The sequence below is a fragment of the Pyxicephalus adspersus genome, chromosome 2 (genome assembly GCF_032062135.1).
Source record: "Pyxicephalus adspersus chromosome 2, UCB_Pads_2.0, whole genome shotgun sequence".
Lineage (NCBI taxonomy): Eukaryota > Metazoa > Chordata > Amphibia > Anura > Pyxicephalidae > Pyxicephalus > Pyxicephalus adspersus.
Window position 1 is genome coordinate 120988676 of NC_092859.1, and position 23141 is coordinate 121011816.

The 23141-nt window shown below is 39.8% G+C and overlaps 1 protein-coding gene across 3 annotated transcripts; it reads left to right on the forward strand.

The window, feature by feature from the left end:
- The first annotated feature begins 2005 nt into the window (after positions 1 to 2005).
- Positions 2006 to 21166, forward strand: SCAMP5 (secretory carrier membrane protein 5). Of its 3 annotated transcripts, none has more exons than XM_072402242.1 (7): positions 2006 to 2099; positions 9518 to 9567; positions 10229 to 10357; positions 11117 to 11273; positions 13530 to 13631; positions 15599 to 15716; positions 16613 to 21166. In XM_072402242.1, the coding sequence occupies exons 2-7, from the start codon at positions 9561 to 9563 to the stop codon at positions 16805 to 16807; spliced, it is 708 nt and encodes a 235-aa protein (XP_072258343.1). In that variant the 5' UTR covers positions 2006 to 2099; positions 9518 to 9560; the 3' UTR covers positions 16808 to 21166. The 3 variants fall into 3 exon arrangements, with proteins under 3 accessions (XP_072258343.1, XP_072258342.1, XP_072258344.1); XM_072402241.1 differs by having other exon boundaries at positions 2065 to 2152; XM_072402243.1 differs by lacking the exon at positions 2006 to 2099 and adding an exon at positions 2442 to 2520.
- The last annotated feature ends 1975 nt before the right edge of the window (positions 21167 to 23141 follow it).

A 23141-nucleotide genomic window follows, 5' to 3' on the forward strand; every position in this document is an offset into this window, starting at 1 on the left:
TGGGAACCTTGGGATACCTACTATACCAGTCTACAGGTTTAATATGTCCACCTGTCAGTCAGGGTCCTATCCACCTTTGTTTGTATCCCCCCCCCCCCCCCCCCCCCCATTCCCCGGCTTAGCTTCGTTTTTTCGTTTTGACTCATTTCTTGTTTTCTGTTGTTTATTTATCTGTTGTTTCCGTATTTTCATAGTCTATGGGGTTTGATAGACCGGTACAGTACGGCCACTGTTTTTTACTGTTACTTACGCCAGAGTTTAATGTACCATTATCGGATGTACCTATCACCCTGTATGCTGTGTTTACGGGATGTTTTGCTGTATAAGCCTGGTTGTCTTTGTATGTGAAAATGTTCAATAAAAATTCAGTTTCAAAAAAGAAAAAAAAAGAAAGTTTATAGCAGATGTACAGTTTATCAAAACATAAAATGAAGTCCCTCGAAGGCACTGGTCCTTTGGTCAGAAAATATCTGCTGAATTTTCCAGAATTCTCCTTGTCACTTCCTGTGAGCTGAGATTACAAACATCCTTAGTTTTTTTGTTTAAATGACTAGACCTCTCAATCCGCTATGTATTGGATATGAGTAAAGGCAAACATGTTTATAGTCAAGCCTTTGTGACAACCATAGCTGCCCTCAAAGGAGCAATGATTGTGGATATAAATAGACCGGAAGTGTTATAATACTTCTTTCAGCTTGGTCCTTATAATATTATTATATAATTTGTAACATTTTGCTACTTCAGACCATGGCTCTCAACTGTTCTGGTTTGGCCATGATAGTCGTGATTTCCAGCCATCACCGCGCTCTGTTTTGGCCGCATAGATTATCTAGTGCAGTAGGGTTCCTCCAGAGGTTGCTAGATGTTCCTTGGATGATGCCAGTTTAGATTTATTCCATCATTACTGAGCAGAGCCAGTGTCGTAATGCCAATTATCTTTTTGGCGGTCTGTAGAGGTGGTATTATGAACCACCACTTGGTTCACTCAATGACCACCAATGTAAGTGACTTTTTCCCAATGACCCCAGATTATTACTTTTTTTGGGGTTCCCTAATACAGAAAATTATTTTAAGGGTTCCTCTGGGGTAAAAAGGTTGAGAAATACTAATCCAGTAAATTAGTCTGGTGTTTATTTCCTGACTGCCAATAAATGGTGTCAATAACTTTAGGTCGCAGACCGCCACCTGCTTCTGCTGCCTATGTCACCTCATCTCGCACTGCGCATGTATGAGCCCCTTTCTGCACAGCCCAAAGCCTCCAGGGATATATAAAGTAGATATCCCAGGAGGCTCTGCACTCCCATTCAGTCTTTACCACCACGGTCTTTATTTAAAGGGGAAACAAACAAAAAAACATTCATTTACCTTCAATCCCGCAGTGCTGTCGATCAGTCCGGAAGATTCTTTCATCGGGTCCTGCGTCGTCCCGGCATCCATCTTTGGGTCGGCCATCTTCTTTTCTTATTCCGGGTCCTTCTTCCTACGTTATCCGACATGCAAGATTGGGTGACGTACTTTTGGAAAAAAACTTGCCGATCTCACTGTGAATGCGTGAGATCGGCTTTTTGTATCCCCTTTTCGACGAAAGGGCTCCTTCTATGCTAGCCCGAGGTGCTACCAGGATAAAAAAAATCCAATGTGGGTGCCATGCATCGGCAGAGAGCCCCCTGGTCTATAGACGCGAATGATGATGATTGTGAATGATTGTAGTAGTGTTGGACCAGCTGCAGTTCATATTTTGGATTCCATTGGAGGCAAAAAAAAAAGGATGTTTGACACCCCTGTTATAAGGTGATTGCCCATAGACACCAGTCAGAAGCCTCTGAGCTGCAAATATTACAAATAGAAATAATAAAGATCACTGAGAATGAAAGTAAATATGTGATCAGTGTGATATTATATACGCCTAATATTCTGAGTACAGGTCCGCTTTATGTAATGGCACAAATCGCTATCAGATCTTATCATGAGTCCTCAGCAGCGCATGCGCAGTAGCAGATGGTGGGCCGATTACGCATGCGGTGCTGGGGCTGTACACATTGGAGTCGGGGAAAATTTCTACATCTCGCGAGACCGAGACGTGGGCAGTTTCGTGAGAGGTAAAGCGGATCAGAGAGCGGTGTTACCCACGGCTGGCCGAGGGTGATCAGTGGTATGGGGATAGCTGTGTGTGCGATTCGTGCATGAGGCTGGTTGTGAGATGTACGGTGTGCAGGGGGTCACAATGTCATCAGATCGCGGGGGCATTGGGTACACATCAGTCGGAGCTCAGTGTACATTGCGATGGATGATACGTGGAGGTGTCCGTGTGTGGGCGGAGATAGCGCTGCATGACATTGGTGACATTGAGGGTCTCCTGGCTGTGTGTGCTGTGATTGCATACATGGATCCTGCATGGTGCTCGGGGGACATCGGTGATAAGGAGGATGGGGAGATGAGTCATAGATCTGCTGTGCTGGTACCTGGGCATTGCCATTCCAGCCTGGCATTCTATGGGCAATGTGATTCCATCCTTCCACTGTATGTTTATATTTATTTAGTCGTTGTGGTCAGTAGGCACTCTATAGTAAATATGATTGTCCCCTGGTATTCTATGTTTAATATTGTCTGTGTATTGTAACCAGGTAGTATATGGTCAATGTGATTTCATCCCAGCACTATATATTATCATGTATACCAGCCTGGCATCCTGTATTTGTTGTGGTCAGTATATTCATCCTGGCACTTTATATTGTTATGTATTGTGGTCCGTATATTCATCCAGGCATTCTAGTAATCAATGTTCATTGTGGTCACCCTTCCAGAAATCTCATGGATGGGCTTATGACTGTACCCATATTGTGTCCTTCTGGTGGCACACTTATTGCTATAATGCTGTCTGATATGGATGCCATCTAAAACATGGCAAATAAGAAATACATACATGTACATACCTGGGAAGTTATTCCCCCTGTCTCTTCTTGATCCCTATCCTTACCCTCCTGCCTGGTTCCTATCCTTTGTTTCTGGTGCCCAGCACAGCCAGAACCTAACCTTCCTGTTCCTTGACCTTTTTTATCTTCCAGGTAGCAGAATATTCTGGAAAGGTTGTGCCTTTTTAATTTTTTTTTTAATAAATATTTTGGGTCGTAGGGTAACTCTGTTAATATTATGGCTATATAGTGTAATTTATTGTTTTTTTTCCTGCTGTTGGTGCCCCCATTGGGGGGATTTCTCCTGACCTCTTGTATTAAAGGCACAACAAGAAGTGTAAAGCAACCTCCCCAAATGAAGGGCAAAGATTGCAGTGGAAAGTGGACTGGGTGTAAAAACTCAAAAGATTTTCCTTCTTTTCCTGTTCCAGTGACAACGCTAAACTTTGCAGTTCTCTTTCACTTTCTGGCGTGAGGACAGCAGTCAGCAGGTTAGAAAATGAAAGCGACTCTAAAGCTGCGTACACACTTGCAATTTTTGTCCTTGGAGTGCACGATGCATGAACGGTGCTGTACATACAGCACCGTTCATGCTCTATGGAGAGGGGAGGGGGAGAGCGACGGAGTGGCACCCTGCTGCGCGCTCTCCCCTTCCCTTTCATTAGGATCGGCTGTCGTCCATCGTCCGTGGATCCGGCAGGTCGGTCGTCCGGACGATGGACGACACCGACTGTACACACGGCAGATTTTCGCCTGATAATTGGCCGATGCCGATTATCGGGCGATAAAAATCTGACGTGTGTACGTAGCTTAACAGTAATGCAGACATCCATGAAACCTGGCAGAGGGTCAAACTCCTCCTGTATTCTACTCAGTGGTAGAGAGATAGCTGGGGCTGGAGCTCACTAGCTCTGTATGGGGATTTATATGAGAAATATTTAGCACCTAGTTGCCAAACACCACTTAAAACTGAACTATAACTAAAACTGAATCTATGACTAGATTTCCTGTGATGCCTGTGGCATGTTATGTGTGTAATGCACACATGATGTATGTGGTCATATAAATACCATGTTCCCCTCTTCTGCAAACATAATATGATGGGGACATCATGACCTGCTTAGTGTTCTGTGTTTTTATCATTGAACAATTTTGTAGATCCTCTCTAGTGGCAATCTGCATATTTAAGTGATCTTGGAGCTGGGATAAATGCTGCATGGTGAGCTTATTGTTTTTATTTAGTCTGAGCAAATGAAGCTCTTCCATTGGGAGTAGAAGAGAAAGAAGGTATTTGATGAGAAAATATGTTCCATCATGGGTGCCACCATCTTCTTCCTTGTTTCTATCTTCTGCCACCTTGATTGGCCAAGCCGGGATGATGAAATTCATGTGCAGGAGTTTATTCAGTCCTGGCAGCTGCAGGAGAAGCTTGGGTGTGCCAAGTATCAGGGCAACCAACACTGAGCTGCAGATGATGTCTAGTAGAAGTGATTGGGCAGCTTTAAAGCTTCCCAGATTTCATTTACACCAAAGAGATACATTTAAAAACAAGCTCATGGCTGCCAAGGGTTGTTTTAACCATTTCATTGCTATAGCATGCAGTGCATATTAGCCATTTAGGCTGTACAGGAATAAAACAAAAACCACTAGGGCCACTGAAAGGGCAGTAGCTTTATGTTCCACAATCACCCCCTAACCTCCCCCAAAGAGTCCTCCTGGTGTGTCCTTTGTTGTTGTTAATATTATTGTTATTATGATTAATATTATAAAGATCCTTTTTCAAATATTGTCTTGGTGGCCAAATGGTGAGTTAAGTTCTTTTCCATTCATCAGAAAACTGTGAGTGAAATATAGTCTCTGGTTCAGCTTTTACAGTATACCTCAGTGTTTTCCACAGCCCCTTTACTATTTTTGTAATATTACTGAAAATTTGGGTCACAATACAGGGGCTGCCACTCACCTACAGCTTAAAAAAAATCTGGGGCGAATACGCTATTGCACCGACTGAACACTTACAAGTTTAAAGAGGAACTAGACTGAAAACAGCCGAACAAAAAAAAAACCACTTATCCCACAGGGCAGTCTGATCCATCTGGTGGTGTCCTGCATCGGGTCCCGCATCATCCCGGCATCTTTGTCTCTTCCGGGTTCTTCATCCTACGTCACCCAAACCAGGCGCGGGATTGGGTGACGTAAGATGGAAACAAACTCACCATGCATGCATGAGTTTGGCACCTCCTCGGCTCCTTGGGCATGCGCAGAAGGAGAACCCAAGAGCCTCCCGGGATACCAGACGTAGGTATGCCTATCTGATCGAGAATTAGGGGACAGTGCTGCAACCTTTTTGTTTTTTGCATTGTAAAGTGTTGCATTTAGAAAAAAAACAACAGATTTTTTACTCTACATAAAATGGGATGTCTACCCTTTTATGTAAAGTGAAATTTCTGAGTTTAAGTATGCTTCTTATCATTGTAATGTAAATTGTGATTATTATACAAAATATGGCCTCTGCCTTTCTGGTTGGGTGATGCTTATTGTAATTCAACCTGGAAGACTGATGACACTTTACGAAACAAAGTGCTGTACAAGGACATCTCCTGATTGAAGCTGATACATTTCTTTCTTTAATATATACTGGAGGACTAGTTTATATTAAAACTACAAAAAAATAGCCGAAAGTCACCTTTAAATGTTACTCAATTCTATAAAACTATTTTAATTAGGGAGGAGTCTTGTTCTGTTAACAATCGCTTTCACTGTTTGTTATGAAATGTTTCCTATGATAAAAGCAGTAACATTCCCCACATAAGTATGCACATATGAGATGTTTGGATGTGGATGCATAAAACCAGCAAGTATGAAATGGAGCTTTTGTTTTTTGTGTTAGTTTACATATAGTTTTGTAATGGCTTTAAAAGTTAAGATTCGTCAGGAACACTGTGGAATATCATGATGTTGTCTTTATGAGGCTGTTTTTCCTGACAAGAAAATTACTATAACCGATCTTTCAGAAGAAAGATTGTTTAAAAATTCACCCTAACATTACAGGGAGAGTCTGCCAGCACTGGCAACATAGCATGACCTCGTATGGGCTTTCTATGTTTATTCAATTCATGTCATAGCCAATGATGGACAATCACAGACACAACTCCAAATGATACTCTGTGATTTTAAAGAGTAGATCAGCATATGTTTTACATCCTATGCCCAGAATTATGTTATGTCAAGACAGATTTATAGGTGGTCCCAATAATGATCCGAGTTTAAAGGTTCCCATTAGAAAGCGTGTGGAACCAGTGCCAACGAGAAAAAGGAGATTTTCCTCCACAAATGTTATAAAAGTTCTTTATCCAAAATAAAGAAACCAGTTGTGTTGGAGTTCCACTTTAATATTTCACGCTTTGCAGAGACTTTTGACCTTTCTATTTTCCAGTAAACCCTTTGTAGGAAATTGTAATCACAGGTAGGTTTACAGAAACTTTATAGCATTTCATGATTTGATTATTGTTTTCAGTTTGCTTTCTTCCTTTTCTGAAATACCAGTTTTGCAGCTCCAGTGACCGGCATTGTTAACTATTAGCTGGTGGGCCTTAATAAAACCTGTAACCAGGACGAGCTAGTACATAAAAGAACTGTCAGTAATCTAGCCCACAATTTGGGGTAATTGGAAGAGTGTCTAGTGTTCCCCCCCCCCCAGTCCCTTTTAGCAGGGTGTACCACCCAGCACTTTTTAGTAACCACCCAGCTGTTTTTGGGTGGTTACTGAAAAGCTGGGTCACAATACAAGGCCTATAGCTTCTTCCCACCCAGCTTAAAATAATTTTTGAGGACAACACGGGTGTTCCATGCTGCCTGCTGTGGTTCCTCTTGAAAACCCCACAGGACTATTATGTTCTGCAGTGACTTAAGGGTCCGCAGGAAGAAAAGCAGCAGCACACAACACGGGCACACAGCAAAGTTTTGGCAAAAGGGCAACCAAACAGGTTCCCTTCAAAGCTGTATTCATCACAGGGTATTGCAAACATAAACCACCTGACAGGGGCACTTTAATATTTACTTGGAAAGCATCTTGTACACTCTGGGCCACTGAGCTACATGGGGATACTCCTTATCAATTTGAAGGTATTTGTAGGCACCATAAGTCTATCATCTGAACTCTTTAGACCATGTCAGATTGGCTTTATTTTAAGTAGACACGCCTATGGATCCTGGGCCCTGTGATATATAAATGACAGTTACAAAGCAGTTACTGCTAGGTTTGGGTGGAGATCTCAAGGTTAGGGTGGAGGCCTCAGGGTTTGCCTTTTTTTGTAATCTTATTTGTTAGCCCTGTATAATTATTTGTTTTGTAATGGAACTTTCATCACGCTTTTCAGGTGCACCCTTCCTGCTTCATTATATTTCCTATTCTAAATGCAGCTTTTTGAGTTCTGTCATTAGGAACAAATTTGATAGTTTTACCCTTTTACTGTTGCCCTATTGACATTTTATAGTTTTGGTAAAACTAATATTTCTAACTCACTTTCACAAATCTTTCACATCTTTGAAAGTGTGTGAACCCCAAACCATATATTTACTGAAATCTAAGAGATGTTGTATATTCCATGATACTTGCGCAAATAAATAAATCATAAGCTCCAAATAGGTTACTAAGGGAAGGTTTACACCTGCCACAAAATTAAATGATCCCACCCAACTCCTGGCATCTGGAACTTTGCCAGCCACTTGGTCACTCACCCTGTAGCACTGGTTCCTAAAGATTGGTACATGTGCCAGCTGGCGGCAGTGAGTGGTACTAGTACCGCCGCCCCAATTCATTTTCTATGGGGCTGTTGTTGGGCAATGCTACATGTAGCATCTCCCCAGAGGCCGTGGTTCAGTGGCTAGAAGAAGCAGTAACTATACTGTAACCCTATGGCGATTGTGTACATAGTCCTATGATAAAGAATAAGCCTATAAAACACCTGCTTTTCTCCTTATCACAAAATATAGTAGAAAGGTATTCTGTGGGTCACAGAGTAAAAACTGGGTGAGTCTAACCAAAAAAATCTCAGGATTTCAGTGCAGTAGAGGCCCTGTGTTGTCGGTTTAAACAGGAAGCCAACAACCACAGCATCAACAGGAAAGTTTTGTGTGTCATGCAGTTTTAAAGAGACAAAGCACTAGAAATTGCACATGCATGAGACAAGGGATGTCCAGATTTGTGTGTGTGTTTTTTTTTTTTTCTTTTTTTTAATACATACACTTTGTTAAGTATACATCATATGCATAGTCATTATGAGTTGTGATGTACACCTGGGTCTATACAATTATAAGTTATTTATGTTTAGTGACAGTATGTAAAAGTGATGACAGTCACTATTTCTGGTGACCATCAAGCAATAGGGGTCCAAACAGACCCTCTGATGCCTCTTGCTTGTACTTTAGGAAGAGACCGATATCAGGGGTCCCAAATCCCCCCCGCTGGAGTGCATTAAAACCTTCTGAGTTCAGTTTCGGCATACATGAAGGAAATACATGAAAATCAGATTTTTATGTTTACTGATATACAGCTTGATATTTTGGTGGATGTTTGTGTTGTTTTTCTTCTCAGTTTGTGATGCTCTATTTGCACATTGGGGCCAGCCATATTTGTTTCCTGCTTTTACTCATTGAAAGCATGGCAAATTTAGAGTTCCCAGATGTTGTTTTCATAGGAATCCAGTAACCTCTATATTTCTGTCAGTTTTCTATTACCCCCAAATATTTTGGTTCCAGCTTTCTAATGGCCCACCCCCTTAGTATTATGCCCTAACAGTCCAATGCTCCTGTATTGTGACCCATCTTCCTGGTAACCACACAAAAACAGCTGGGTGGTACGCCCTAAAAAAAGGGGCTGGGGAGAACACTGATACCCATAAGTCCTGTGAACTGATGTGAGTACCCCAATGATCTCTGTAAATGTTGTGTACGTTATGTGATGTCAGCAAACAATTAAGTAGTTGAGCAGTGATCTGGAACCAGGGTTTTTGGATTGCTGTGTGCTGGGTCATCGAGTTGTACTCTGTTGTGTAATTGCACAGTCCTGTGAAACTAAGCATTCGCATTGTAGTTTTTATAACTGAGCAGGTACTCTAGTTTTTGTCACTTAGCAGCTACTCTAGAACTAAGGATTTATATTGCAGTGTGACGGGTTGTAAATAGTACACTGGAGCTACAATTTTGGATTGAATCAGTGTTTTGGCTCATTGAGCAGTATTGGAGTGATGCATTTGCATTGCAGCTGTGTGTTGGGTCATTGAGCAGTACTCTGAACCTAGGGAGGTATGTTGAAGTGGGTTTAATAGTTAAGCAGGACAGCAGTATGAACGGTCTAGATTGTCACGTTTTGGATGAATTGGACTTTGGATCTGGAGTGCTGGATGATTAAGCTGCACTCTCCATAGAGAATCTAGGCTGTGGCATATTGGAGGCTTTAGCACATATTCTAGAGTCCTAAATATCAGCCATATCCATCTGCATTTTTAATAATATGCCTACTATCCCATACATACACAGTTATACAAACAATTACTAACATATCGGATAATGTTGTATCTTACAGTTGATATCCTTCTGTCTTTTAGGGTTTAAGATTTGAAGGGTCATTCCTTCCCATTTGCACTAATCATGACTGGTGAGTATTCAGTTCAACGTATTTCCATAAGGGGAATCTGTGACCAAATTTACATTCAGATATTCGCGTACCTATACTTTATTCATTGTGGCCTGCTGTTTCATTTGAGGTTAATATTTCTTCTTTTCTTATACATTCTGGCTTAACGTGACAATCCATACTGTTTGCTTAAAATCCAGCTGAGAGAATAAGTCATGTAGTAAACCAAGCATGTCATACAAATACAGTAACCAGGGCTGTATTCACTGTATGGTTATTTTTTATTGTTATTGACACCAATCATTATTTTATTACTTTTACAATTATTTTTACATTATTTTATTATTATTTTATTTATTACATTTTACTTTACATTGTTTTATTACTTTTATTTTATTTATTGATAACTCCTTTCATCATTTGAAATGACCGATCCATGTGCTAGTATCCTGATTGCAGAAAGAGATTTTATCTGTGGTGCTATAGGAAGGATTTATAGGCAGATGGAGAACTAACCTTTGTTATCTCACTTTTGTTAAAGCACCATTGTTTTCTTATATTTCCACAGGAAAGGATTGCATTTATATGTAACTTGATGCTAACTTTTTTTTCTGTTTGTAAATATTGAAAAAGTATTCTGTACCTCTTCAAACATTTCACATTTTTTTTGTTCCCCACACAGATAAACAGAATAACTTCCCCCCTCTGCCTCGTTTCATACCTCTGAAGCCATGTTTCTACCAGGATTTTGAAACTGATATTCCGGACCAACACCGGACCATGGCCAAGCGTCTTTATTACCTATGGATGTGTAAGTATAAACCTCGACTGCACAGTGGATTTGTGTAGTTGAAAGTGCCTGTGTAAGAATAAAACATTTTATTTCTGCATTAGAAATGTAAAGAACAAACAAAAAATTATGAAATTATGAAAATCCTTTATAAAAAAAAAAAAAAAACCTGGAGCAGTGTTTCCCCACCCATCTCAAGTTGGACAGGCCATGTAGTAAGGATTTCTGTTTGTCTATTACCTGGACATATGAACATTAAGTGAAATGTGTGGTCTGGTTGTGCATTTTTCTTCATTATGTGGTTAAGTTAGATATTTTTTATTCCACAGTCCAACAGCAATGAAAAGAATACTACTCAAGCGCATACTGCATGTCAAGGTGAATCTGCCTTTGTCTGCACCAGCTCGCATATAAAGTTACAATTTCTACACAAGCTACCGATTAACTGCTGCACTGGTGCTACAGACATACGCTGTGTGTACTTTTCTACCTCTATATTGGATTGCATGATCACTCTAATACCTAGACTGGTACTGCATAGCTTCTGTGTGACGCACAGCTTACCAGTGTTCATTCTAGGAGTATATGATATGATTTGCTGTGTATATACACTGTGTGATCCCATTACCTGAGTGTAGCATGGGGTTCAGGGGTTGGGGTGGGAGGGGATTTAGATCCTGACTCCTTTGCTTTGAGTTTACCCCAGCTTTATTCTTATCTTTGGCTTTCTTCTTCTTGCTGCATGTGTGTGCCTCTGCGTGACCCGGTGTGTGCGTGCAGTGAACAGCATCACGCTGGCGGTGAATCTGATTGGCTGCCTGGCGTGGCTGATTGGAGGAGGCGGAGCCACTAATTTCGGCCTGGCATTTCTATGGCTCATCCTTTTCACTCCCTGTTCCTATGTGTGCTGGTTCAGACCTATTTACAAAGCTTTCAAGTAAGTATGTGATTGCAAATTTTACATGAAATGATTTGTCCACAACACTTATTGTTTACTTATACATATACCCAAAAGTGTAATAACACCACCTGCCAACCCCGATTGGATTAACATGCAAAAGGAACAAATGTATGCATCACTGACTTTGTTTACACACATATCCAGAATTATATTGCGGTTGATCATGAAACAGTTCCTCCAATTGGGTCCCATTGGCAAAATGTTTAGGCATTTTCTCACATGATCAGCCTTTTTGGGGTCCTGGAACATTGTATCTTCCAAGACTGGTAAGTTTAATAGGAGTGTCTTTAGCCTAGTTTACTGAACTTGGGGAAACTGTCAAAACTCTCATTGCAGTGGGGCTCTCAATGCACTGCCAGGGTTAAATATTTCTTTCTTCTACATAAACAATAAAATACAGAATCCACCTGCCTTAGGGAAGCTTCTTCCCTCCAGTTTTACATCGGTCACTGGCACTCTGATGTCGTGTAAAGATGGGGGATGGTGGTCCTCCCACAACTGACCATACTGTGATGTAAGATAGGTCACCAGAGATCCACCCACAATTGCGGCCCTTAGAGGGAAGATCGGAGCACAATTCTGTATTGGAAGCAGGGGGTCCACCCACAATCCAAAGCATCCATGGTCTAGTACACTAGACCAAAATGAGCGATTTGCCCTTGCAAGTCTGGGGATCCCCACTGCAAGGGTATTTTTGACAGTTTCCCTTAGTTCAGCTAAAACAGGGGTGGGCAAACTTTTTTTAGTCAGGGGCCACAATCTGAAAAAAAAATTGCCAGAGGGGCTGGGTCGATGGTGGAATGGGTGGGGTTATGCCATCATGATGCCCCTGAAGGTGATGTCATGATAGCATAACCCCACCCACTTTCTCATTGCAAATCTGAGCCTGCGATGGGAGAGTGGGTAGGTTAGGTAGGGTAGGGCTGGGACGTGTTCCGCGGCTGTGGCCGGTGCGCCCCCCTGGTTTGGGTCCTTCTCCTGATCCTGCTTGGGGTGGCACCAGCCAGAGCTACGGAACACCCAAAAGGCCAGAGAAACAACCACATTGGGCTGTATACAGCCCGCGGGCCGTAGTTTGCCCATGCCTGAGCTAGAAGGTAGTTTAGGAGACAGGAGGGTGGAGGTGTTCTTATACTTTACCCATAACCTTGTACTATTTTACACTACGGCTACACTGTAACAAATTCTTAAAAGCAAATAACACTGCAGTCAACTTTTTAGCTGCATAACCCTAAAATAGAATATGTAACTGGTCCTAGATTTGTCCTGCAATTGTAACTTGTTTTGCATTTCCTCATCAATTATTGAAGAGCCTACAAATATACATGAAGCCATATCCTGTCCCTCCCTAACATTCTTGTGTACCTCTTTAAATATCTCTGCTTTTTCTCCTATTAACTAAACAATGCAAACCACCCCAAGACATTTTAACCCCCCTAGCGGTAATCCTGAGTGTGACTCGAGGTGGATTTTACCTGCAAAAAATGGTAAACCTGAGTCATACTCGGGGTCGCCTAAAACTTAAAAAAAAAAAAAAAAAAAAAAAAAAAAAAACTTACCTTGCTTCATCGGCGTCCCCGGGTTTCCTGCTGGTCCCCACAGGTCCTTGGGACACATCCTTCTTCTTCGATCTTCATCCAGCGTGTGCAGACACAATCTCCGGGGTTTCCCGGTGACATCGGTGCATGCGTCGGTGCGGGCCAGAGGATCGGCGTAAAATTCAAATAATTTTGTATTCGATTCAATACAAAATATCTATATTGAGTCCAATACCAAGAAATCTTCAAATATATATATATATATATATATATATATATATATATTAAAGTTTATTAATAAATTTATTAAATATTGGACATATTTGGGTGAGTTATACCTAAGAATTATAGCCTATAATGTAAAATAAATTTCCATGCAAACAAATTGTAATGCTTTTTACATGGAAATACATGGAGAGAATTAGAATGCTAGGGGGGTTAATGTATTAGCATACATCAGTATGGCAGCGATTACTGAAAATGTAAATTGTGCATTATATTTACCTTCTGATTGCCTGCACTTTCGGTGCAACCTTCTGTAACCCCTACACATTTTGTTAACACTGATTGTTAGGATTGTGTGAATTCTTCTATTTCAGACACTTATTACAGTTTTTTTTCTACATGTGACTTTCTGTACAGATTTGTGTTTTTCTTTTTTTTTTGTCTGATAGCTGTTTTTCTCCTTTGACAGGACAGACAGCTCCTTTAACTTCATGGCTTTCTTCTTTACCTTCATGGCCCAGTTGGTTATTAGCATAATTCAAGCTGTTGGTATTCCTGGCTGGGGTGTCTGGTGAGAGTTTATGTATATTATTTGACAGTAGAAATCTTGGATCATTTCATGAATAATTTCTAGACTTTAAAAAATCATTAACTTTGTGTTGCCACACATTTTAAATGAATGTGGACTGTAGCACTTGGTTGCTACATGTAGTTTCTTTACTACACATTGCTGCTTCAAGCAGCTGCTTGTATATAGAAGTGTATACATTATATAGATGTGTATAGAGTAGAGGAACATCGTCATCCTTACACAGGCTGTCTTACTGCCTGTACTGTATACTTCACCGAATTGTCCTTGTCCCAGACAACTTTCATTAAGGAAAAGAATTTGGCTGCACTTTTCTGAAGAGGAAACGCAAAAAACCATAAATTCTGAGAGGAAGACCCCTCCAGAATTTATCTATTTGTATTGTTGTATTTCCTTTAACTGGAGTGAAGCACATCATAAAACTCCATGATGTGGAGGCAAGCTATCCGATGTTGTCCTCATCACTGTATATCATCCCCTACAGAAAGTACCTATGCATTACATATAGTTTCCTAAATTTTATAATTATCTGGATTAATTTCTTTAAATTATTATGATTTATTGTTGTGTCGAATAGTATTAGAAGGAACTAAAGCACATTAGGTCCCTTGGTAGCATATTTCACAATATTTTCTTCTTCCCACAAACTGCAGAGTAACCTTTTATGACCACAGTGCACCATGCCTGAGAATGTTATCCTTGCAGTAGAAAGCTTGGAATGTGTAAATGTTTGTGTTGCTAATTCTCACTCACACTCACTGTCAGACAGACGGGTTTGTCATAGGGTTATTATCATGTAAACAAATATACTTTAGTGCTAAAAATTGGTGTGGGAATAACAATCTAAAAAAAACTCTGATGGTTATTGGTTGGAAACTGTAAACTGCATAAACCTGGGGTGGTAGTAGTGGCTGTTCCATTCTTTGTGGTAAAGCCATTTTTTGACTGATAGTTGCCACTAAGTGTAAAATACAAAAGTGCAGCTTATGTCTTTAAGGCCTAAATATATCAAACAGCATAAATGTAGTGAAAATAAGAAACACAAATGAAGCATTTATTAGCAGAGTACCAGGTACCGGGTTACATAGATAGGTTGAAAATAAGACCATCAACTTCAATTACTAGTGAAAAAAACATATCCCAGATAAAACCATAAAAACATGGTTGATCCAGGGAAAGGCAAAAGGAAAAAAACCCTTATAAAGCCTCACTCCTTCCTGATCCCATGAGGCAATTGGATGTTCCCTGAATCAACAGTCTCTGCAGTCTTTACTTTAAAACTTTAATACCAAGTTACATTCTGTACCTCTAGAAAAACTTCCAGCTTTTTCTTTAAGCAATCTATATTACTTGCAAAAACTAATTCTTAAGGGTGCCTATTCCACACTACACAGACCTTATTGTGAAGAATCCCTTCCTTATCTGGAGATTAAATTTATTTTCCTCCAGGCGCCAGGAGGAACCCGTGTCTCCTTGCAACCCTTGTCCTTTGCAATGGTTTAAGCAGGTGTAGCAGTCATTTCCCAGATAGAACACCAACTGATACTTTGATGGACTGAAGAGCCTGGAGAGCATATTCCTCCTCAATGTACTGGAAAATTATCTTAAAAATTTAAAAACAAATTGAAACGAATTAAATCAACATTTAATCACTCACTCATTTTTCCATTGACCCCCTGGTTATAGTTACTTTGTTGTTTACTGTCCTTCTATGCTAAGTTTTTATATTGTTTATTCTTTATGCCTGTATTGATAATTAATGTTTATACTTGTTTGTTCACATAAAAATACATTTAGGAAACAAAAACAATTTTATGTCCTAATCAATATTTCAGTTGGTATATTAGCCAGCCAGTGCATACGAACTGTTAAATCTTGGCATGAGCATCTAGGTTTCACCTCAGTAAGTTGAATCGTCTCATGTGGCTTTTCTGTTTTTCTTCTTTCAGTGGATGGATTGCAGCAATTTCCTTCTTTAGTACAAATGTGGGGTCTGCGGTGGTGATGTTGATTCCAACCATTATGTTTACAGCCGTGGCCGTCTTGTCCTTTATAGCATTAACTAAGGTATAAACAGAGCACAAATGTTTTCTGAGCTAACTTACTTATGTAGAGACTGCTAACATTTTACTTTGCCACTAAACTGAGGCCTGAGTCAGGGTATGAGTTTACAGCTTTCCTGGAAATGATTGCAGTGTTTGTTATGTGTAAAGAATGTCAAAGCCGAGCTCTGGGCAAATATAAAAGTCTCAAATGAATCCATTGAAATTAATTTATTATTATATCAGCTAAGTGGACCCAACCTAAAAAAGTGAAATTTTGCTAAATGTTAAATAATTAGTGTAAAGTGTGCCCAGACGATACCTTGAAAATCCTTTCTGTTTGGTATTCCTCCTAAAAGTAGCACTTTTTGGTAAGTAACTACGCTTTGGTTCTCCCATGCCTACAGCTTGTAAATCTGCAGTGTGGAATCTCAAGCTCTGTTGCCTGTGACTTGTCTAAGATCTAGGGCTCTATTTAAAAAACACTTGGCGGGAAACCATTACTGCCATTGAAACACATGGACCTTGAAGATTCCCATAAGGGAATGTTTGAGGAAATGGCTGATTTCCCCATTTTATAAATAGAGCCCTTAGAGTGGGTTTATGTGCTAACAAGAAACAGCCATAGGCAGAGGGAGATGGGCTCATTATTCTGCTGCTCGCTCCAATAATTTACTGGAGGAGGGAAGAGATCTGTGTTACATAACACCAATAGAAACAAAACATCAGATCTCCAGTCCTGCTAGACAGGACTGTGCCGTGTAGCTGAGCTGTGTAAATCTCTGAACTGGATGGAGAGAAAAAAAACCTTTGGCAGATTTACTTGGTTTTGTTCCGCTCTGTTCAGAAAGGTGCAATATATTAGTTGGCAGAAGGTTTCTTTCTTCTTCAGAATATAACCATCTTCTTTCTTCCCATTAGGTACACAAATTCTACCGGGGTGCTGGAGGCAGCCTGAGTAAGGCGCAGGAGGAATGGACCACAGGTGCTTGGAAAAACCCGCATGTCCAGCAGGCAGCTCAGAATGCTGCTTTTGGGGCAGCACAAGGTGCCATGACACAGAACGAACCTCAGTACTCAGCCACACCAAACTATGGCTACTCCAATCAGATGTAAGAGTTTCTTGGGACTTCAAGAAATACATTCCCTGGGGTTGGAAAGGACCCCCATTTCCGCTGTTCTCTAGTAGTTCAATTGTCTCTTCAACTTTCTTCCCATTCCTTTTATTATGGTGCATAATTGATAGTGGTGTGTGTATATGGTGTCCCAGAGAGTATCTATCCCTGATTAACAGGGCAAATGTTTGTAAGTTCAATTTATGTACATACAGCCCAACAGCCGGGTCCTTAAACATGTTGGTAGGAATTGTTACAAGAAATAAACCTCCAAGGGGGAAAACAGATTGTAAGCTTAGTATAAATAGTTAAATATTTATGATTAATGGAATTTGAGGTTTCTGTATAGGTTATTGTTTCAGGCAGTCTGAATAGGCCCAGGTGGCAGTGGATAAATCATGTGACTGGAAGGCAATGAGAGAGAACACAGTAAGCAATACATGGATGATGTACTTACCTCCTATGTTTGCTACCTGTCACCTTGCATCATCCTCTAGAGGCTTGGCTTTGTAGCACAACACCACATTAAAAAGCTATTGCCTTTATGTCACTCCAGGTTTGCACCCATCATTGTTAGTGTTTTGGACAAACTAGGTTTGCATCATTTTATTCACAAATTTATATTTGGGAGCTCCTGAGTTTCTTGGAACAAACTGTGTTTTCTTAATATTTGACAGTGCTATTTTAATAATGTGAAAGTAGACTCTGCACTATATATTTATGCATTGTACCCTACTAAAATAATTGTACAATACATTGCTTCCTCATGGATTGAACACTCCGGTAGGACACTAAGTGTTGAGTGCACAAGAAATCATTGTGCTACATGTGTAGTGTGTTTTATTACTTTACCAATAATGTCCTAATCTTGTATACATGAGCAGGTGATTCTAAATATATATTCTGCACACCATCCCTCAAGGCTCAAAAAAATTCAGTTTAAGAATCCTAATTTATAAAAAAAAAGTTAGATTTGTCTTTTTTAAGACAAACCTTACATGGTACACTCACAAATGTACAACTAATCAACCACACAACATATAATATTTCTTTGTGTTAAGAGATAAAACTGTTGAGCATTTTTAGGGTCCTGTTCATGTATTTGTTTTGCAGTAATGTCTTCTTTATTGTATGCATTACCACAAAATGTGCTGGTTTTCATTTTGATTAGCACCCCAGCGCACTACACTGCAGTGCGCTTCTGAAACATAGTAACAAGTAAATGCACGTACATGTGCTAAAGCAGCACATATATGTAAATAGGCCCTAAATGTTTTAGAATAGGCTCAATTCACTTAAAAAGGCTTGGAACCTTTATTTTTAGCCGTGCCTGTAATATTCAAATGTCATTGGGCTCATTGGCTGAAAATTAGGATTATGATTTTAGTGTGTTTGTGAATTGAGCGTTTGTTTAAACAATGTGAAGATGTCCAGATATCTACTTATCTCCCCATAGTGTATGGTGCTACGCACTGCACGTGTTTGCAATAATAAAAATGGCATGGGGAAAGCAAATTTGTTATTTGTGATTGAGACAAAATAATAGGGTGTTGCTGGGTTTAATTTTTTTTTTTGCTCTAAATAAACGAAACACATTTTCATGTCCAGCTCTATATGTAAAAAGGGACATTTTGTGTACTTTCAATAGCAGGACCCTCATACCCCTAGAAGTAAAGAACTGATGGACCTCAAACACACCACTGGCAGTTCTAAATTTACCTCCTGTTCATCTCTAATTTTAACTAAGTAAGTGTTACCAGCTATAACTTCTGTTTATGTTGCTTAAACCTTGGCAAATTGGAGTGCTTTGATCCCTATCTAAACCCAAGGCTTCATTCACACTAGTGGCTGGGGGCAGGTTTTTCTAGGGGTTTACCATTGTATGCCACCAGGAAAATGTTTGTTCATAGTAGGGAAATGTGAAAATCTTTGACTGGTTGCAGCAGCATTTGATAGGGTCAAGGTTACAATAGAAAACTCTCACGTCCAATGTCTATTTGACAGTAGCTAATAAGGAGCTATAGCTGACAGGAACTGTCCCAGAGTCCTCTAGTGAAGAGACAGGAAGTTCTTTTTCTCCATTCTCAAATTTTATTACTATTCTTTTATGATTTAAAGAACATACAGAAATAGTGGACCACTGCTACATACACTGACAACCACTTTATATAGTTGGCATTTATATTTCAGTACATTGTGATAACTGAAGGTTTTTACATGCACGACCCCCACCAGCAACAATGCTCCCCGAATGTTGCCCAACAGGGGACTTCAATAGGGCATTTGGAGGCAAATATGTTTGCTTCCCAGGGCTTCTATGTAGTTTGGTAATTGTGCAAAGTTCTTGAAACCCTTTGGAACTTTCTCCTTTTGTGGGTTGTGGCCTGGAGTACCTACCAAAGCCCCTTTAGGTGTCTGTGACATTCAGGAGGAAGGTGAAGTCCAGTAAGGCTTGTAATTCCCCAAAAACAAACAAAAAATGTAAGATTATCAATACTAGCCTTAAAGATAAATATTTTTGTATTTCTTACATACCTAAAGGGTAACCAGCAATCATTTACTAGGGCTGATACTGGGACACACATGCTGGGTCACAAGCACTGTGAAAGGTGGCCGCGGTCATCCTTGTAAAGTCACAGACATTTTTGGGGTGCCTCCTCAGGTCCACATAGATAGCTTCAAATCCGACAGTGGGAACTGTGGGTAAACCCACAGACATCTATGAACAGTCATTTTCTGACACTTAAACCTGGTCAGTAGAATTCAGAATAACACTAGATTTATCATAATCACAAAAAACAACCACACATATGCTACTAGTCTGCATCCTTTTATCTAAATGGCAGTTAGAACACTAAACAAACTCTGAAATAATGTGAAAATTCTGATGTTCACCTCCTGCCAGAATGGTGAATTGATGACTAGCTGCCGTTCGTGTGAATGAAGCCTAAGTCCTAACCGTGGAATAGATGGATGGAGAGGTTTGTACAAGCAGATGTCTATGCAGGAAGAGGGGTGCAATATTTAACAAGGAGTATGTGCAGAGAAGTCACCAGACACCATTGCCTGCTCAGTGATCTAAATGTGAAAGGAGCCATTATAATAATAATTTTTGGGTGTCTTTATCAGGGTTTCCTGCAGACTTACTAGATTACAGTTCCTGGTATAGCTGGAATTTTGTTTGCTGGGGACTTGAGATGTAGGCAGCTATTATTTTATAAATATATATTTTTTTTATCTCAGTCATTGTTATGTTTAGCAGTAAATATAAACTCTGTTCTTAAAGAAGTCCATTTAGTTTTACCATTTTCATTTAGTATTGTAAATTCACCCATAACACATGCAATACCCTTTATTGTTTGTAAACAGGTAAAGATCATCTCTACCTACGTTTTGCTTAGCTAAAGGAGTTAAACCCCTTAGCAAAATCATAACCGCTGACCTAGTAGTGTTGTCCCTGTACACAATAATGAAGACTGACAGCTCAGTTTGGCTGCCTCTGCTTGGCGTCTGTGTGAGGCAGTCAAAGAAGTTTCATTCATTAAAAATGCAACAACCTACCTAAGGAAATAGAGCAGAAAGGCATCAGGATCCACCCTTTACAGACATTTGGTTTTAGGAGTAGTAGTTCTCTTTTGTAACCTAGATATAGCTTGAATACATATTACATGTTCATTAGGAAAAGGGAATTATCAGTCGGCAAGGGATAAACTTGGCTTAGTCAATGTTGCCCAATTACCCACGAGGAAATGTATTTTTTGCTTGCACTATTGGATAACTGAAGTCAGCAGAGATTAATTTCTGTCACCAAGCTAAGTGAATTATCCTTTGTAGAGTAATAACTCACTTTGCTACTTGAACAGACTAAACTCCTTTAGTAAATCAACCTTAATATGTCTGCTGCCTTGGGATATCAGTATTAGAAATATATGGCAGCTATTTATGATTTTTTCTTTTCCTGCCAGAAGGGTTGATGCCTATTTCAAATGTTATGATTTTTTTTTTCTTTTTGCAAATTAGATTATTATACTCTCATAAAGCTATAAATGTAAGTATAGCCGATTATAATATATGATATTAAAGGTAACATTCCCTTAGTAATGTTTACATTTTTAATACACTATTAACAACAAATGGGAAAGTGGACATTAATACATGTGGGGATATTTCCCAGTGTACAAGTTACTCCTTGTATAATTCTTTTCATGGGACCCTTGGGACATCCTGTCCAGTTCCAAAAATCAATTTTGGTATCTTGTCATTTTATGTGTTGTTTATCTTAACTTATTGACGTTCAGTGAGAAGAATTGTGGAAAATGATGTGTGTGAATACAAAAATAAAGAACGCGTTAAAAACTCAGCCACTGTGTGAATTATTAAAATAAAAATGACATTAGATGTTCCCTGTCCATCACCAATAACATAGTTGTGTTACCTATTAATTCTGCCAGAAGATCTGTTATTTTACCCTTAAGTTTAACGTGTGTAATGGGTGAATTAACAAGCAATAAAACTATGCTATTGGACTAGGAAAAACAATACCTTTTGTGCTAATGCTTTTTGGTAGACTACATCATAGATATAATTTCTGATTTTGGCCATTGTTGTTATATGTATATGTATTATTATTACACAGTATTTATATAGCACCGACATATTACACAGCACTTCACAAAGGTCCATAGTCATTCCCCTAGCTGTCCCTGCCATAGTCATATGTCATTAACATAATCTAAGGTCAATTTTTTGGGGGAAGTCAATTAATGCATGTTTTTTGGAATGCGGGAGGAAACCCATGCAAACACAGGGAGAACATGCAGACTCCATGCAGACTCCATGCAGATAGTGTCCTGGCCGAGATTCAAACCTGGAACCTAGTGCTGCAAAGGCTGGAGTGCTAACCACTACCACCTTGCTGCCAAATGTATATGTATATGAAATGCATTTGCCGCATAGAGATACTTCAGTCTTTGGTTCCACTTTTAGGGCACTTTTTTTCATAAAATTAAGCCTTCTGGCTTTCTATCGGGTCCCACAGACCTAAATTTTGGGGGACCTGGGCTCTCCCAATGTACAGACTGCACTCAGCTGGTCTACCTGAGCCTACTGGCTGCAACTGCCCCCTGTCTCAAAGGCAGCTGCCTTTTAAATTAAGCCTGAAAGGAGTGCTTACCCCACCTATTCCTTCTGGGACCCTCTGGGCCTGGATCCCAAATAATTAAGGCAAATTTGCTGCCAAACAATTACTTATTGCCCTATCTAGGCCCTTTAATCCCACTTTCAGGGCAAATTGAGGTTCATGATGCCAAATAACCCCTGCATTTAGCATTATAGGTTTCTGTCTACTATAATAATAAAATATATAACAGATAATGTCCTGGTATTAGCCCTTCTTTTTGTCATTTTATGCATTATAAACTGCAGCAAGACAAAGTCAGAAGCTGAGAGTGCAATAGTCAGATACAGTGTATACATTGAAAAGTATTTACAAATCCTGTGTAGAATGACTCAACTTCTGACATTACACCAGTCTTATTTATATATCCTGTGATCTAGCCTCCTGCAGCTGATTGAGATCAGTGTTCCTGGATTTCTTTTATCAAACACGCCCATCAGAACAATTATCCGAGTGAAATATGTGGAGGTTATTACTGTGCCACTAATAAAATCTATCTGTACACCTAAATATGGATGCCTAAATGTGTTAGCCCTTCCAGTGTTCTCTTCCAGTTTACAGTAGCTGTACTGTTGATGTATTGGGGTGTTGTTAAATGCAAGTATGCAGTATTTACTTAGTTTGTGGAAACGTATATTTAAGCAGTGCATGTAGACATGGTGCCAGGGACAATTGAGGTATACAATCTCTGCCAGAAGGTTACAGATATTATCAGAGAGCATGTTATACAAGCTCCAGCCAACATGTCAATTTTACTGGTACCATTACATGTCCAGATGCTGCCTGTTGGTGTTAACTTTAGATAAGCCAATCTGCTGCTGTTCCAAGACATCCCCAATCGATGGTGGTAGTAGTGCCATTTGACTGTTAGCAGATACATTCCTACTCCCACAGTAGAAACACAATACAGGAAGGAAGCTTCCTTTTCTCAGGCAAAGCCACTTAACTGGTATTGTTGGGCACTGCTCACCCCGTGTTGACTTAATAGAGAATATTGGAGAATAGAAAGCCTGACTGGATTCAATCTCCCAGTAACTGTCAGGATTGTAGCGGCTGTCTTTGGGAGATTAAATCTGGTCCAGGATTCAAAACATTTTTTAGCAAATAGAAAACCTGGAATGGATGTCCTAAAATCAAAGCTAGCAAATGTTTTCATGGA

What these genes read in the sequence shown, in the direction of transcription:
- SCAMP5 (XM_072402242.1), top strand. An exon ending in CCTATTTACAAAGCTTTCAA is followed by an intron (nt 11,274 to 13,529) that starts GTAAGTATGTGA and finishes CTCCTTTGACAG; the next exon opens with GACAGACAGCTCCTTTAACT. An exon ending in ATTCCTGGCTGGGGTGTCTG is followed by an intron (nt 13,632 to 15,598) that starts GTGAGAGTTTAT and finishes TTCTTCTTTCAG; the next exon opens with TGGATGGATTGCAGCAATTT.